Below are 17,144 nucleotides of genomic sequence, written 5' to 3'. Positions count from 1 at the left end.
TATATATGGAGGTGCTCATCGAAATACTGCTTTCACCTGTCGACCACTTCGCGTTCGTTCCCTCAGCCCTACACATGTCAGGTTTAGTTGTGTAGTCCTCACGAGTTTGGTTCACCTTCTCGTAAAACATGCGCGTGCTATTAGCCCAGAATAGTTGTTCCAGCTCCTTACGATCTCTGTCTTCCTTCTGGCGCTTTTTCCTCCTTAGGATCATGGTCAACTCATTCCGCGCTCGTCGATACTTGGCCAAATCCTCTCTTCTGGATATGCTCAGATAGTTTTTCCAAGCTCTTTTTTCCTCTCTATCGCTTGCTGGTATTCTCCGTCAAACTAATCATTTCGTGCCCTCGAGGTTTCTACTCCTAGCACCGCGGTTGCGGCCTCGTGGACGGCCGAGCGTATCATACTCCATACGTTTTCGAGGGTCGAAGCATCTAGGTCCGCAGTGGAAGGCAGAGCTTCATCTAGTACGCGCGTGTAGTTTTCGGCAACTGGCGGATTGTTTAGCTGCCTAATGTTTAACCGAGGAGGGCGGCTTTATCGCGAGGTATAAACCGTCGGGTCAAGGCCCCAAGACCCCCCACCGCTGGCTACGTGGCTGAGCGTTTGGTAGCTAAGATGTACGCTATATGAATACGGTAGCTAAGATGTACGCTCATGAAATATGCTTTATGGAAAATTCTCTGATTATGCAGGGTAACTAACTTACTTTGGATCTCATTTGCAGCTGTGTTCAAAAGAGGTTGGTTACTCGATACGAGGCAACATTCCAAAAAATTGTTCCTGCTATACCAATAGTTGTGATATTGAGGTCGCTTAATCATGATGTCGATACAAGAAACATATTAAAAATTGAGATCTTCCACTAGAAAACCCTGATTTAATCCACCTCCAGATCCATCCAGATAGAAATCGGCATGTCTTCGGAAGAGAATTCAACTGTTAGTTAACGCTGTGCTAATTGATTTATATCACTTATATTGACAGATGACAAAAGGAATAATAGTACCTTTCATTTGGTATCAACATTAATCGCCTAGGTAGCTTTAAGGTACTAAACTGGTCTAACAAGTCATTCGTCTTATATTCGAATCTCGACTGGGCGGTGGAGCTAGAGTCAATAAGATCGTTGCACTGGCTCCGTAATAGCCCTGTACTCTACTATAACCAGTTAAACAGGCTGCAAAGTCAGTCGATAAAGGAGGGTCAAGTCTTAAAGATATTTATATCCCAAGACTTTTTTGGCATCAAAATCATAAAAATCGAGTCAGTCGTTCAAAAAAAAAAGTTTGGCAAAACGACGATTTTTCGGCCCATCATATCTCAAGAGGCACCCCAAACGTTAATTGGATCGGATCTAAAATTTTCTGAAAATAAATTAGTTTACAAAATTTCAACAAAATCGGAGCACTTTTTCATGAAATTGTAATAAGTATAAGTAACTTGTTATTGATTTAAGTTAGTCAAGTAAAAGTAAGTTGTAAGAGAAAATATTAATCTTTAACATATACATAGCCTTTTTAAAAGTCTAGTTTATAGGTTTTTGGTAATAATGAACTATGCATAGTCTATATCTATATATAATTATATATAAATGAATTTCTGTCTGCCTGTACCTTTAGACTCGGAAACTACAAAACATGACAATGCTCCTGTTTCGACGTCAAACGAAAGCTTCGTCGAACAGCCGATTACGGACCGTTTTCAAATGTACACTAATTTTTTTCAACACTGGATAATGTATTTTTAAATTAAAAATTTTAATTTCGGTAAATAAGATCCTTTTCATGCATCTTTGTCTTTTTTTTGGCAGCTTGAGAAAAAAAATCCAAAATTTTAGTTGCTACCCGTTATTAACGAAGTTATATGCATATTTGAAACAACGTGTCAGAGCGATTGACGAAGGAATGCGAAACTTTGACGCGTGTTTCTCAAAACCGTGTTTTTAAAGTTGGTGAGCAAGATTTCTCGAAGACGGCTGAACCGAATCACTTCAAACTTTGACACAAGTGTTCTAAGGATATATTCTTGAGATTAATCGAAGGTTTTTCTTCACCGATTAATATTTCTCATTTTATGGGCAATTTAAGAGCAAAGTTTATGCCAAAAATCAATTCTTTATGTTTAAGAAGCCGCCATTTCGACAAAAATTATTACTTTGCTAATTCCTTTGATCAATCTATAGATAATGTATTTTAACATCGATTTCTTTTTGGTTTTTCAATTTCCGATGATTCAGTCCATAGATCGCTTATTTTGGAAGACTTCCAGGAGATTGGCTATAGCCACTATTTCTGTAACTTTTTTCAACAACAAAACATATTAAAATAAAGTCAAAAGCTACCATAAGATGTATACAAATTTTCACTTTAATCAGTCAAAGGGTTTTCTCTAGAATAATTGTAGAAAAATCGACTTTTTTGAGCCTCCTAACTGTATATAACCCCTTAACAAATTTCATTTATTCTTCATTCAATTTTTTGACAGGTAAACCAATTCTTACGAAATTTTGCAGATATATATCGAAATGTTCTAAGTTCTTGGTATTGTTAATCAAAGGTCAACAATAACTGTGAGACGAGCGTGTCCAACTTTTTCGTAATAAAATGATAAGAACTTTGATACTTTGCATGCAATGCGATAAGCGCAACTATACACCATGTCAAGGAGCAATTCAAGAAATTTCCAGCCCGCACGCGACATCCCTAGCCGACCGGCTCCACTGAACGATAGATTGATTGGGAAAATTTTGTGAAATGATTGAGTTAGAAGCATTCAAATGATTTTTCATTCGGTCTCCTTTTTATCAGTGAAAATCAGTGACGCCTTGGAGGCTTAATCGTTTTTAGGACTTGGCCCTTCTTTATTGATAGACTTCGCAACCACCTCTAGAGTACAGGACAATTACAAGACTAGTGCAACACCGCCTAGCCGAGATTCGAACAGATGACAGGCTGGATAAACCGGCTAGTAGGGACTGGTAGGTCATGAAATAAAACGAATGATAAAAGCCTTTTTACTTAATTACTTTACTCAAATTTACTTTACTTAAAAATTTAATCGTGAAAACCAATTCTATTCCGGTTTTTCATATGTGCGCTATTATTTTCCATGTAAAAGCTTACCAAAAGAGAAGAGAAAATCGAAAGAAATTGTTTTGCCGCTTTTCCGTCACAACATTGATTGAACTCCCACTTCTCAGTAATCGAAATCATAGTAAACAGATGGTTTATTTAACTCATCCCTGTTCGTGGAGCAAGGCGATCACGAAGAAAATGTGTGGGGATATTTGACCTTGAAACTTTTCGTTAATTTTCACTAATTAGTGATTGAAAAAAAAATCGTAATAGAAATCACATAATTGCTAGATCTTTTATGAGTCGATCGGTATCTAAACTATGAACTTCCTTTCATAATTGGCAGAGCTATTAGCATTCAAAATCTTTCATATTTTCGTAACGCTCGCATTTTTTGATTTTTTGGTACGACACCCTATGCCAAACCTTGCCGTCCTACGTCAAAATTAGTGAACATTTGAAAACGGTCCGTAATCGACTGTTCGGCGAAGCTACCGTTTGATGTCGGAACAGGAGCGTTGTACGGCCGTCATGTCAACTTTGCGAATCCATCTCTCGATTCTACCAATCAACTGTTTGCAATTCGTGGTTCTCCACTAATTTTTGTACACCAAGGAGCTGAAAATCCCAAAAAAATCTACTATTGGGCAACCCTGATTTGGCAGATTTGTCGGGCTGTGGTTTTTGGGTACAAATGGGATCGAATGGGTATTTAGAAACGATTGTGTTATTTTGGCGTAATGCGATCTGGCCAAAACATGTATTGTCCATCTGCATGATATTTTTATAGAAACGGGATAAAAATTTTCTTCAAACGTTCATCTAGCGCACATATTAATTGATATCCAAACCAGAGGGCTTGTTGTTGAAGACTCGGGAAAGAGAACGATGTCCTTCTGCGTCCATAATTTTGGCTGGTCTTTCTCAATTTACTTATGAATAATTGTTGGGCATCTTAGGATATGGTAAACAATCAAAGCCGCAACATTATTGCTTTTTAAATGTCGTACCGTATAATTTTTGCTGAGATTTCTATGGCAGTTCGTAAAAGCGTACAACGCGCTCCCGAACTGGTTCTTGTTTCGACGCCATTTTAAGTAAAACTCGGCAAGCATAAACAAAATTAAAAATATTGAAGACAAAGAGATAGCGCTAACATATACATACATTTCTTTGTTGTTGAGTATAGCGGGCTCGAAAAAATTTCAATTTTAGTTGTCACCTGTTATATATGGTAGACGCTCTATTAGTCACGCAGCTAAGCATAATGTGATTTCTTTTTATTTGTTCATTGGTGTATACGCTCCAGTTAATGTTTTTGAAATATTGATGTATCAAACAGAAGGTATTGTAACAAGACAAGATAATTGCACTCAATTGTAAGAAAGAAAATTAATTTTTCGATTCAATTAGATTGCGCCAAAAAAAATCTTTTAGTTGATTTTGGCGTTCCTTAAAAGGTGTTATTTCATTTACGTTGCTAAGTTACTAAGTGAAAAACGGAGTAGCGCAACTATAGTAGTGATCGACATCGGACCGGGTAAAGTCCGGAAAGTCCGGTCCGATACCCGGTTCGAAGTCCGATCGGAACGAAATTTTTGAGTCCGATTTTTCATCGGACCGGAACCGGAACGAAGCGTTCCGGACTCGGACCGGAACGGGTATTCCGTTAAAAGTCCGGAGCACTTTTGATCATAAAACTGACCGCAGTGGAAACGATGACTAGGACTTGCTTTATACATTTAAAACTAATTTCTTTTTTGTATACTTTTCAGTATTGAGGAAAGGCAATAATTTCGCTAGCAATAATCCACTTTCTGTTTGAGGCTCCAAAACAAATTCAATCAATCAATTTATTTTTGAAAAATTAGCAAATATCTGTGGATCTTGAAGCCGAACGCTTCTCAGCATCGACTCGTGCCTCTTGATCCCTCAAAATTTAATTTCAAAGAACTCATTTTAAAAGTTATGTAATTATGGCACTTCATCTTCTCGGTAACACCATAGGTAACCGATTTTCACGCTCATGGTCCAATATCTCAGAGTCGGGACGAGATAGAATGTTACTGTGTTCTACAAAGTTATTTGTTCGAAAAAGACACATTTGGTAATGCATTACACAGTTTGAAACTGTCTCACTAGGTGGCGCACGTGGTCAAATTCCAAACTTATGATGATATCTCATGACCATGACACGATAGAAGGTTGTGGTTTTTGACAAAGTTGTACACACAAGACGAATTTGAAAATGATCGGTTAAATTCGGAACTGTCCCTTTAGATGTCGCAGTTGGTAAAATCATATTGTTTTTGCAATATCTCAGCTCAGCACGGTAAAATGGCTTATCTGGTCTGGAAAAGAACACCAAAATGTTTGCAAACAGTATTTTCATGTCGATTTTCCCAAAATAGAGTTTGTGAATCATTGATAATGTTGACAAACTGAATAATGCACATATATCACCTAGGGATGCATGATACTTATTCAACTTACCCAAGTAGCACACTTACGATACTTTTATTTATATCAATTTATTAATAACTCAGATTAGTTATATAACAATCAGGTGTACAGTTTTATAATGAGTATGTTATTTGGAAAGTTTGCTATGATATGTTGAGGTAATGCTTTGAACATTAGAATGTTAGAATTATGTAGACACCATAAAACAATACAAAACGAGCATTTGTTTGTTTTATTTCCTGCTATGATAATGATAATGAAAAATGTGCATTAGATTCCTAACAATCCTATAATATTCTTATTACGGTCACTTATATCATACTGGAAATAACACACGCGCAATACAAGGAAAGAGGAAAGTATTCGAGCCCAACGAAAAAAAGCAAGCTGTATACAAATGAGTATCAAGAGAATGCACTTCAGTCGTGTTGTCGCGTTAGTAAAACAAATAGTGTTGGTTTTATCATTACGCACACGTTAATAATTGCAAGCATCAATGTTGTCATTAAGTCTGCCCGCCAGGTTAGCTCCGGGGTACGATGCTGGCCCAACAAGCCAGTCGTCATATGTTCGAGTCTCGACTGGGCGGGGCCGCTACAGAGTTAATAGGATCTTTGCACTAGCCCCGTGATTTTCCTGTACTCTAATAACCGACAGCGAAGTCTATCGATAAAGAAGGGTCAAGTTCTGAAGGACGTTTATACCCATGGTTTTGCTTTGCTGATAAATCTAGATTTTACTAGATTTTTATTACATGCCAGACAAAGTTCATATTCTTCCAGATATGTGGTAATGTCCCAGATTTTTGGCAGATTTCTGTTTCTCCGTTCTGCAAAAGATTCATCACTCCTTATTTCAAACAACGTTTTGTATCTGCGTTAAACGAAACTGGTAAGACGTTTCCCGAAAAAGTCCTCCCCATTGGTCAAATTGAACGCCAGATTTTGGCCAGACATTTATTCGTGTTTGCCAGATTTTCGAATAAACCTCTTAGCATATTGGGAAGTGTAGGGACTCAAGCACTCTCTAATATAGTTTTGAACAATGTGATGGAAAAGCAGCACGGGTTTCCAGGAATCTTTTCCTGGTGATCCTTCTGGCTAGACGATATAGACGACGAAATTGCTTCTTCAAAAGAATTTTGATCAGTCTGTGCTGTTCATCTTGTCTTTTGATAAAAGTTGAAGCAATACGTATCAATTGCTTCTGTCAGGAATCCATAAAAATAGCTGTGGATTGGCTGGAATTGACTACGCAATCAATGGTGAAAAGGACAACGATGCGTTATCTAACGTGTTTTGACTACAGAAATCACTTAGTAGCGAACAGCAGTGTTCTATGTCATCATGGTTCCGCAATATTCCGAAAAGAATTTGATTTTCTCATAATCTCCACCTACTACTAACCTAATTCCGAATATTATTTACCATCATCGGAAGTATCTTGACCTGATAAACAACTTTTTCGTAAACATCAACATCTCGTCATGGTTCGGAAATATCGCCAAATGAATTAAATGTCACCGTATATTCCATCTAGCGGACTAGTTCCAAACTTCAGTGTTCGTTACCAAATGCGTCTTGTCTTTACAAACAACTTTGTAGTAAATAGCAACCTCCTAGCTCATTACGGTTCTAAAATATTCCTAAATGAATTTAATTTCTTCATTGTTAGCGCCATCTGTCGAATCAGTTCCAAACTTTGTTGTATATCACCGGACGTGTCTTAACTAGATAAGCAACTTGGTCGAAAGTCGCAGCCTTCTATCTCTTCACAAACTTGAGCTATTGCCCGCCGTGTACTGAGTACACGCGCGCGGACACACTATTTTTACAAGCAGTTTTTGACCACTTTTTTTATTTCTTTTTGCTATATTTTGGCATCATTAGAAAGAGGAAGAGTAGATCTTCGAATACAACCGAAACCTGGTGTGATTTGATTAAATTTCGATGATTTTTTGCGTTTTTCGAAAACGCGTGGACTCAGTACACTAGCGCGACCGCTCTAGGGTTAAACAACTATTGGATCAACCACCCTAGCGTTTTTAAACAGATCTTAATCCTTTGAATTATAACTCAAATAATTTTATTAACCGCTGTGTTTTCTTTTTCATTCATCATAGGCACATATTTCCTTCTTTATGATTTCATCGATTATTTTGAAGGGGATGCCGCCACATCCCTACCAAGAGAAAAGTTTTTAGAAATTATGAACACTATTTTTAATAAAGCTTCGGAGCCGGAACGTGAAGCAATTATTTTCCAGGTTGGCGCTTAAATCTGAGCATGTGATAGTGTGCTGAAATCTAATAACTCTATTCTTCCAGTATACTGGATGGGAAAGCGGTAACGATGGTTATCAAAATCAACAACAAGTAGGACGTGCAGTTGGTGATCATTTCTTCATCTGTCCTACGAATGATTTTGCTCTTGGTCTGACGGAACGTGGTGCCTCGGTTCATTATTACTACTTTACTCACGTTAGTACTTTTCCGTGCTGGCTGATTGATAAGTAACGTTTTGATTAATTTTTTCAGCGTACAAGCACCTCACTTTGGGGTGAATGGATGGGAGTGCTGCACGGAGATGAAGTGGAGTACATATTTGGACAACCGATGAATGCTTCGTTGCAGTATCGGCAGCGTGAGCGAGATTTGAGCAGACGAATGGTTCTGTCAGTAAGCGAGTTTGCACGATCAGGGTAATTTGTGATTTAGTCTAAACGGCAGCTCTGGTGTTAATCTGGATTGCATTTTATTACAGAAATCCTGCTTTGGAAGGAGAACATTGGCCGTTGTATACGAAAGAGAATCCGATATATTTTATTTTCAATGCAGAAGGAGAAGATGATTTACGGGGCGAAAAGTACGGCCGTGGTCCAATGGCAACATCGTGTGCTTTTTGGAACGATTTCTTGCCACGGTTAAGAGCATGGTCGAGTAAGTTAATATGTTTGCATAATTTGTAATATATTACTGAACTGATTTATTTGTTATTTTACTTTTTTTAAAGGGGCTTTCAACCAGTGGTTGGTTCGCCCCAATTACTGAATTTTACTGATTTTTTTGGGGAAATATAAAATTAACACGCTAGGTGCTACATTCCGTTATCAAAACTTGACCTTTTGTTATATACGACAGACTTCGCAGCCAGCTATTCGACTACAGGACAATTGCAGGACCAGTTGCTACGAACCTATTGACTCTAAGCCTTTTATTGACCCTTTCTATTGACTCTGAAACACCAGTTGTCGACCAACATTTGAAAAGGGCGGATAAGAAAACGTCAAACAGACCGAGCGAGAGGTATTTTTTGCTGGAGCAGCATAGGAAAATGAGCTCTCACTCGTTCTGTTTGACAGTTGGCTTATCCGCCCTTTTCAAATGTTGGTCGACAGTTTGTCACCACTAAACGAATATGCGATAATAGTAGTGCATATTAGTGACATGGAGAACAGAGGGTAGGCCCGAAATAGAAGTAGGCTGAAAAAGTAGCACCCTACCCTATGTATCTAGCTTTTCACGAGCCATAATGGCGGATGGCGGTCGTAATATTTGGGCAGCATTTTTGACATTTCCTAATAGATCGCAAGTTTTCTTTCCGCACATTCCTTTAGTTCTACCGTAAACGTGCGTAAAGTAAATGTGCGAAGTATTTAGGAAATGTCAAAAATGCTGTTCAAATATTACGAACACAGATTATGCGGTCCCCCATTTGGTATGGCTCGTAAAAAACTGGATTGTGTAAATTCCCACGGTGTGTTCCTACACGTAAAAATTGCTGGAGTCGTGGGGCAAACTACCGCACAGAAGTATAGCATAACTGTCGTATATCCTAACTAGCACAATTAGCGGTGTAGCAAAAGACCACGTAGAATCTTGTGCCCGGCGGTAATAGTAGGAACATGTCGTTTATAAACAAGAGTGATCCTATCGTCCTGAGGTATGGGGGGCTCCGTAGCCGCAAGGTTACCGAGTCTGCTTTGACAAGCGAGTGGTCGTGGATTCGAATCTTACTAGAATCAAGCCATTCGATGTCAAGTGACTTTAGCATGGGTTTGTTCTCAGCACCCCCCCCCCCTCATTTACCCTTTCTTCATGCTGAATTCTAAAATTTACCCACTGAAGTCTCTTAAATGTGCAAAAGTCCCTCCTATAGTTAAGAGGAACGAATGAGTCCTCGCCAGGGATGGCTATAATATGAGATAGTACTGGCAGTGAGGAATAAGTGGATAAAGTAGATCAAGCTTTGAATGAAGGGTAAAACCCCAATACACACAAGCACACATAAAATTTAATAAGCATATCGCTCATTCAATAGCGATTACAGCAAAAAGAAATGCAGTGCAGGTCATACAGCAAACACCCGGGCGATATCACAATAGATCAACTATGCTGGTCGAAGTGATGAGTCCACACAGGAAAAAAACGTCCTGAGGTACACCAATATTGTTTTGAAAACCAGTTCCAGTTTAACTGCCATACTGCGGTCTTATAATCCTATTTAGAGGTATTTAAACCTGCGTAGACACCCACCTTATTAAGCTTAGCCAACAGAATTCCATTGTTGCTGCGATCAAATGCTGCCTTTAAACGAAGGCCCTTAAGGGGACCCAACTAAAAATTAAAAAAAATTGTTATTTTTTAATTTCAGATCTTGATTCTGCAGACCGCTTATTTTGATCCTAATTTGGATGGATTCGATCACGGCAAGTAGAAGGTTGGTTTTTATTTGTTAACGGAGACTTTAAATCAGAAGATTCATTCGTCTTCGACGGAAAGTAGATGAAAAATGATCATACACATAAGCAATCCAGTGCGGCGTGGAACAATCTCGTCGGAATAAAACCCTGCTTTTATTAAAACACGATTTTCAAACTTGATATGTATACCTTTTTCTCCAAAACTACTCAATTTATTGGAACAAACTTTTTTGTTTTATTGGTACAAGTTTGTGTACAAAGCTCAAAAGTTACAAAAGTGTTTTCCAAACTTCTACAACAAAACAAAAAAAAGTTCGTTTCAATACGTTAGGTAGTTTTCAAGAAAAAGGTACGTAAAGTTTAAAAATCGTGCTTTTACAGAAGCGTCCTTTTATTCCCTCGAAGTTGTTCCACGCCGCACTGGATTGCTTATGTGTACGATCGTTTTTCATCCACTTTCCGTGCTCGGATCAATACAAAATTAGTAACAAAATAAGCGGAAAGGTGTGCAGAATCAAAATCTGAAATAAAAAAATTGTGAAATTTTTCAACTTTAAGCCATTTATGTCCTCTTAAACAAAAAGACTAAATTTAACGACCGTCAGTCACCGTCGATTTATCTGGATTATTGGCAACGACCTTTAGCATGAAAACAAGGACACGGACCGAAGCATAAAATATACTGACCCTTGCCCAGCAGGGCAAGCTGGCTCAACTTGCAAGGAAAGCTAGCCGCATGAAGCTTGAAATCCTGGGGCTGAGCGAGGTCCGCTGGCCAGGTACTGGCGAACATAAGACATGATGCATCAGCTTTTCAGCAATATATGGGAAACCGCAATTTTTCTGGTGGACTGGGTACAGGGCTTATTGGTCAAAATCTCTAAGAATGGAGACCTAACTAAATGCGGCAACTGGCGTGGCGTCACGTTGCTATTACTCTCAAAGTACTCTGTGAGGTAATCTTCAACCGGATACAGGAGAAGATCGACGCTACTCTCCAGCAGCAGCAAGCTGGATTCCGTGCTGGCCGATCATGTGTAGACCATATCACAACGCTTCGCATTATATTGGAGCAGATTAACGAGTTCCAGGACTCTCTTCTGCTGGTGTTCGTTGACTTCGAAAAGGCGTTCGACCGACTCAACCACGAAATCATCTGGGGCACACTTAGGCGTAGAGGAGTTCCAGATAAGTTAGTCCATCTCATCGAAACTCAGTACGAGGCGTTATACCCGTTATAAGGGTTACTGCTGGCATGAGACAGGGCTGCATTTTATCACCGCTTCTGTTTCTCATCGCTATGGATGAGATATTAGTTGAAGCCACTGACAGTAGACCAAATCGAGGATTGCCTTGGAATCCTCTAACGATGGAGCAGCTAAATGACCTCGACTTAGCCGACGACATTGTCTTGCTCGCACAAAGCCAAAACGATATGCAGAGCAAGTTAGATGACCTCTCCGAGAGCTCCCAGACAGGAGGTCTCACAGTCAATGTGACAAAAACTAAGTCTATGGTAGTGAACACTGACAATTCCACCAACTTCACAGTAGCGGGACAACAATTGAGCAGGTAGATGCCTTTCAATATCTTGGTTGCCAAACAACGCCCGATGGTGGTACCATAGCCCGATGGTGATTTAGCGGATCAGGAAGGCCAGGGGTGCCTTTGCAGGTCTGCGAAACATTTGGCGCTCAAACCAGATCACTCTACGTACGAAAACCCGAATCTTCTAGTCAAACGTTAAATCCGTACAGCTGTATGCCTGCGAAACGTGGTGCGTCTCAGCGGAGACAACGCATAAACTGCAGGTATTTATTAACCGGTGCCTGCGATATATCATTCGTACCTGGTGGCCTGACAACTAGATATCCAATGAGGAACTTCATCATCGGTGTCATCAACAGCTGATAGCCACAGAAATTCATGAACGTAGGTGGAAGTGGATCCGATACACCTTGAGGAAAGGAGCGAACGAGATCTGCAGAAAAGCACTCGACTGGAATCTACAAAGACAGCGTAGAAGAGGCAGACCCAAAGGCCCATGGCGACACAGCTTAGCCAACGACATCCGGGCTGTAGACGAGAACATGTCCTGGCGACATGTAAAAGCCATGGCGGGTAACCGGCAGCAGTGGAGATCTCTGATGCCATCCCTTTATTCTGCCGGACCGGCGAACATGGACACTTAAGTAAGTAAGCATTTAAGTAAGTGCAACATTTTCTTATTGGAATCAATCTACATCGATGGAGGTAGGAAGGACAGCTTCGAAATGTCAACGCATTCAGCTAAGTATTTCCTTCTTTAATGCAGCATGAAAACAAAAATACTGTTTTCGTTTGCTCCCCGGTTCAAGGCTATTGAATAATTTTATTGAGTACAATACGTACAGTTTTCCAGCTTTACATGTATTCTGTTTATAAAAATATAAATACTGCATTCTATTTGCCCATTTGAACACAGCGAATATATTTTCATAAACAGAATTTCTGTTTCAAACAAAAAAAAACTGCTTTTGAACTCAGCAGAATCGGTGCCGACTAATTTCACCTTAAGCTGCTGCATATTCCATTTACTAGTTACGCGGACTATTTTACTGAGTCATTTCGATATCGCTATATAATGGTGGACAGTGGCCGGATACCACGGGTTTGCGAGCCAGGGAGTAGGGTTACCAAGTCTGAAAATTACAAAAACCGGCCGGTCGGTCCCGTCTTCAAAAAAAAAATGCGGGGAGGGGGGCGTGGGGGGTGTCCGGTCGCTGTGGCATTTTTGTATTTATAACATATTAGAGGATTTCTCTAGTGAAATTAGAGGATTTGCCTGGAATGTGTAAATGTGTCTAGTTGCCGGTAGCATGCAACCGTTGACAGTTTCCCGTGTAAATGGGATAAGCAGTCAGTGGAGACGAACGGCAGGACATCACAGTCGCAACCACACCGAACATTCAATGAATTATTGGAGGTAGTAACAACCTGCTTCTGGCGTTAGTGGACAATTTAATGTATATTACCGCCAGAATCAAAGTCATGTCACTGTAAAACTAGCTATCTTCAATGATCCACTGCTCATGATTACTAATAAATTTATCAGAAAATTTAAAAAATCAGGTAAAGAGTACAAATCCGGCTTCATATGTCGGCAAACCGGCCTTTTTGCCGGATAGACCGGCCACCGGCTTTGCAAGTGAAAAACCGGTCGGGCAGGCCAAAAACCGGCCACTTGGCAACCCTACCAGGGAGACGGTTATTTGTTACTTTATGTTATTTTAATAGATCGCCTGATCGCATCACTTACCACAGTGAATCCAGATCCGATCATACCTTCTCATACTAACACAATCTTCCTTCCCGTGACATTCGTGGAGGTGCAGAGGTAAACTCGACCTCATAACAGCGAATGTTGAACTAACAATCCTTCCCTTCCCTAACGATCACAAGGACGTGGCCGGCTCCGTTATTGATCTGTATAAAGTTGTAGCTTCTGAATTGTACATTGAAGATAGTAAACCTTCCCGAAATGCTATCTGTGTGGTTCACTGTGCAACTTCATTAGCTCGGATCAATCACAGAGGTGCAACTACGATGTGTGTGGTCGTTCATGCTCATGCTCATGCTCAAAATCGTGCCGCATGTGACTTATATAATACCAAAAGTAGACCAGCCGAGCAAAGTGACTCTCGAAGTGACTTATAGAATAGGGTCCATAAACTATCAGTGATTTGGCAATTATATTTCATTTTTTTTCGTTTTTTTACGTAATGTATACAAGTTACTAATGGTCGGTGTTAAATCAGACCAAAACAAGTGACAAAACTCTGGTTTCGAGAACAACGAAGTCAAAGTTTGCTACTCTAGTATGTTTGTAGCTATCAATCGTTCGAAATCATCTAACATTAGTAATAAACTTATGTATATATCTTTCAATTTTCAGTACCACCCAAGACGTCGTGCAATTTGTTGGAGCAAATCTCGGCAGGGAATGTGATCTATCTGGATATTAAAATCGTAACGGTGCTCACAGTGATAACATTGCTAAACTTATTCTAAATGCATCCTACTCCGATCACCCTACCCACTTCACCATATATCGCAAAGCTAGTGAACAATTTAATCAGGAGAATGCAGAGCTTTATACGTGACCCTGTCATATATATATTCATTAGAATTGATATTGAACAAAGAGAACTTTGACGTTCGCTTTACTATATTTTCAGTGCTGCAACATGCTAATGACTCCGAAAGGATCAGATAATGTCAAAATTTCAGGAAATATAAAATGTGTAAAAAATCAGATGAAACTGAAGATTGGTTCGATTGTGGATGCAGTATAAATTGATTGAAAAGAAAAACTTGATGTAGAACTGATTCGATATTTTATATGATGTGACTGGTGGAGCGCGGGCGCTTCTTAAACCACAGTTTTGTTGTTATATTCACTTTTACACCTGAACAGTCACACAACCATACATGTTGCACATTGCTGAATTAAAGACCTATTTGTAAAGCTGAAGCATATCGAAAGTCGTGTAATACCACAAAAACTAGAAATGCGTTCTAATAAATGTTTAGAAAGATACTTGTTAGATGTGCTGTTGATTTTCATGCTTCATGTGAATTATTTTCGGTTTTTCATTTAAACACGTGCATTTTTTGCCAATTTTGGCCGGCACTTGATATTTTAAAAGATGCCAGTATTAAGTAGAAGTAAATGTTTCGATGTTTTAAATGTTGTAATTATAAAAACTAAACCAATAATGAATATATCAGTATAACTGCACTTATCAATGGTTTACGCCTAAATGTATAGCCATACAAAAATGTTATAAGGTTTAGAACCGATATTTTGACCCAAGGAAAAGTGGTATATTCACGACTTCTGAATAAAGTTGTTCTATTTTAAGTTAGCAAAAGGTGAATATAATTTAGTTTGTCACTTAGATTATAACGCAATGGTCGAGTTTGTTTAGAACATGAAGTATATCAAAATATACTAGTATTACAAAACCGACAAGTTTTCCAGAGAAGACCTAACAAGTGCACTCTTTTTAACTCCTATGGTGCAAAAACAAAACACAATGAGAAACATGGCATATCTTACAACAAATAACACATATCATCTAGCGGTAAAAAAACAAATGAATACTACGAATAAGTAACTGCACGCTTTTTTGTGTGTCGTAATAATTAACGTGCATTTTTATCAGAAAATATTATTAAGAAAAAATTAAATTTAAATAGTATTTTTAGTGCCACAAACCCACCCTCCCCTTTTTATACACATACCAATTTTATACACACAATTTAAACAAACACACTCCTAGCCCTCCATCGATCTTACGAAGCCTGCATAGAGTAAGGAATAAGAGAAATATTCACACAGTAAAGTTGCATGTAGGATAAATTGTAGGGAATTTAATCTACTCAAAGTGCATTTGTTGTTAGTTGTGCACCTAGCAAAAATTATGATTATGCTGGCAGGTTCTAGATACCTTTAATATTATTCGGTAATTAAAAATCAGTCGAAACAGATCAAAACATAAAAAGTAAAGGTTGGAGAATCCTAAGTAATGAAATCTCCGCATAAACTTTAGTGACATAGATTGAAATGTCTACTCTCGTAATGTAGGGACGATGATTGCAGCTAAAATTCCATGGTCCAAAAAAGATTGCAATATGGCAACTATAACCGGTCAATATGGTGTCCGCAGCTGACTATTTGTTCGCCTCGTCAAAACTATGATATTTATATGATTGCAAAAGTTGTCTCACTTGGGCTTAGCGCTTTTCACAATCATTCTCTAATGAAAAGAATGGTAATGCAATTGTAATGAGGCTTCAAGGCGAGTATTCCAAAAAAAGAAAATTTGTCTAAAGAGTTCATCCGGCCTCTGAACGAAAGCAAAAAATTAAATAGAAAAAAATAATGTTAAACGAGACAGTTATTTTTATTAGAACCTGTTCTGCACAAATGACCAGTTTTATGGTCATAAATCCATTGCAGTGTAGCATGTAAACGCGTTTCGTAGCAATCTATTTGAACAACCACGCAGAGTTTTTTGGAAGCTTGCTATTATTGGCATTAAAATCTGCCTAACACATATGTTCCCAGTAAATCCGGTTAACATCCATCACAAAATAGATCGCAAGATTTGATGCTGCACTATATCATAAAGTAAAGTCGATTGAACGCAAAGAAATTTGAAATTTTTTTTCTTTAATTTTTTGTTGTTCTATGTTTTAATAACTACAAAATAGTTTGATGTCAAAGTCCATGTTTCTACTGGTTCGCCAGATCTTATTTAGTTTCGGTAATTTTGCAAATTAGTATGTAGATTTATGAAAGAATCAATTTTTATTTGCTTGCATAGCATCTTGATTTCTTATGCGTTATTACTACGTTATTACGTTATTGCTTGCGTTTACTGTCGGTGGGAAACAAGATCACGTTTCCTGGAAACCTATTTTGAACCTTCCAATGATCTCGAAAGTATTGAAAACATTGATAAGTGGGCTGAGATTTCGATGTTGTTATGTATCATTAGTTATCGATTAAAAGTAAACGATCATAAGAATTATCTGAAATTAGTTATACGATATAGGATATATTTTTTGCTTAAATAATCAAAAATTATTTTTTTGAATCTTATTAGAATCTCATATTTACGTAAAAGAAAATATTTAAAACATGATAGTAGAATTAAATGGAAAAAATTCTTTTTCTCATGCTTTTTCTATACGTAATTTTTACTATTGTTATGAGCTGTGAAATTCTCGAACGAGTTGAAGCAGTGAAGAAGTATTTAGACTGTCTCTCTTTGATAAGATGTAATATTACAAAAAGGTTAAAAAAGCGGTGGCTGATACATGCAAAAAGATGATAATATATTTTTCGCATATATT

At 38.3% G+C, this 17,144-nt stretch overlaps 1 protein-coding gene across 1 annotated transcript in view; it reads left to right on the top strand.

The window, feature by feature from the left end:
* LOC128745328 (acetylcholinesterase) overlaps positions 1–16,926 on the top strand; it is a 69,316-nt gene extending 52,390 nt beyond the window's left edge. The window contains exons 7-11 of the mRNA XM_053842372.1: positions 7,663–7,805; positions 7,867–8,019; positions 8,077–8,240; positions 8,303–8,478; positions 14,176–16,926. Of these exons, the coding sequence (XP_053698347.1) occupies positions 7,663–7,805; positions 7,867–8,019; positions 8,077–8,240; positions 8,303–8,478; positions 14,176–14,291 (752 nt within the window). The 3' untranslated portion in view covers positions 14,292–16,926. The remainder of the gene's footprint in view (positions 1–7,662; positions 7,806–7,866; positions 8,020–8,076; positions 8,241–8,302; positions 8,479–14,175) is intronic.
* The last annotated feature ends 218 nt before the right edge of the window (positions 16,927–17,144 follow it).

Source organism: Sabethes cyaneus, chromosome 1, assembly GCF_943734655.1.
Source record: "Sabethes cyaneus chromosome 1, idSabCyanKW18_F2, whole genome shotgun sequence".
NCBI lineage: Eukaryota > Metazoa > Arthropoda > Insecta > Diptera > Culicidae > Sabethes > Sabethes cyaneus.
Note: the sequence above shows the minus strand (reverse complement) of the source record. Positions and strands in the feature narration are given on the sequence as shown.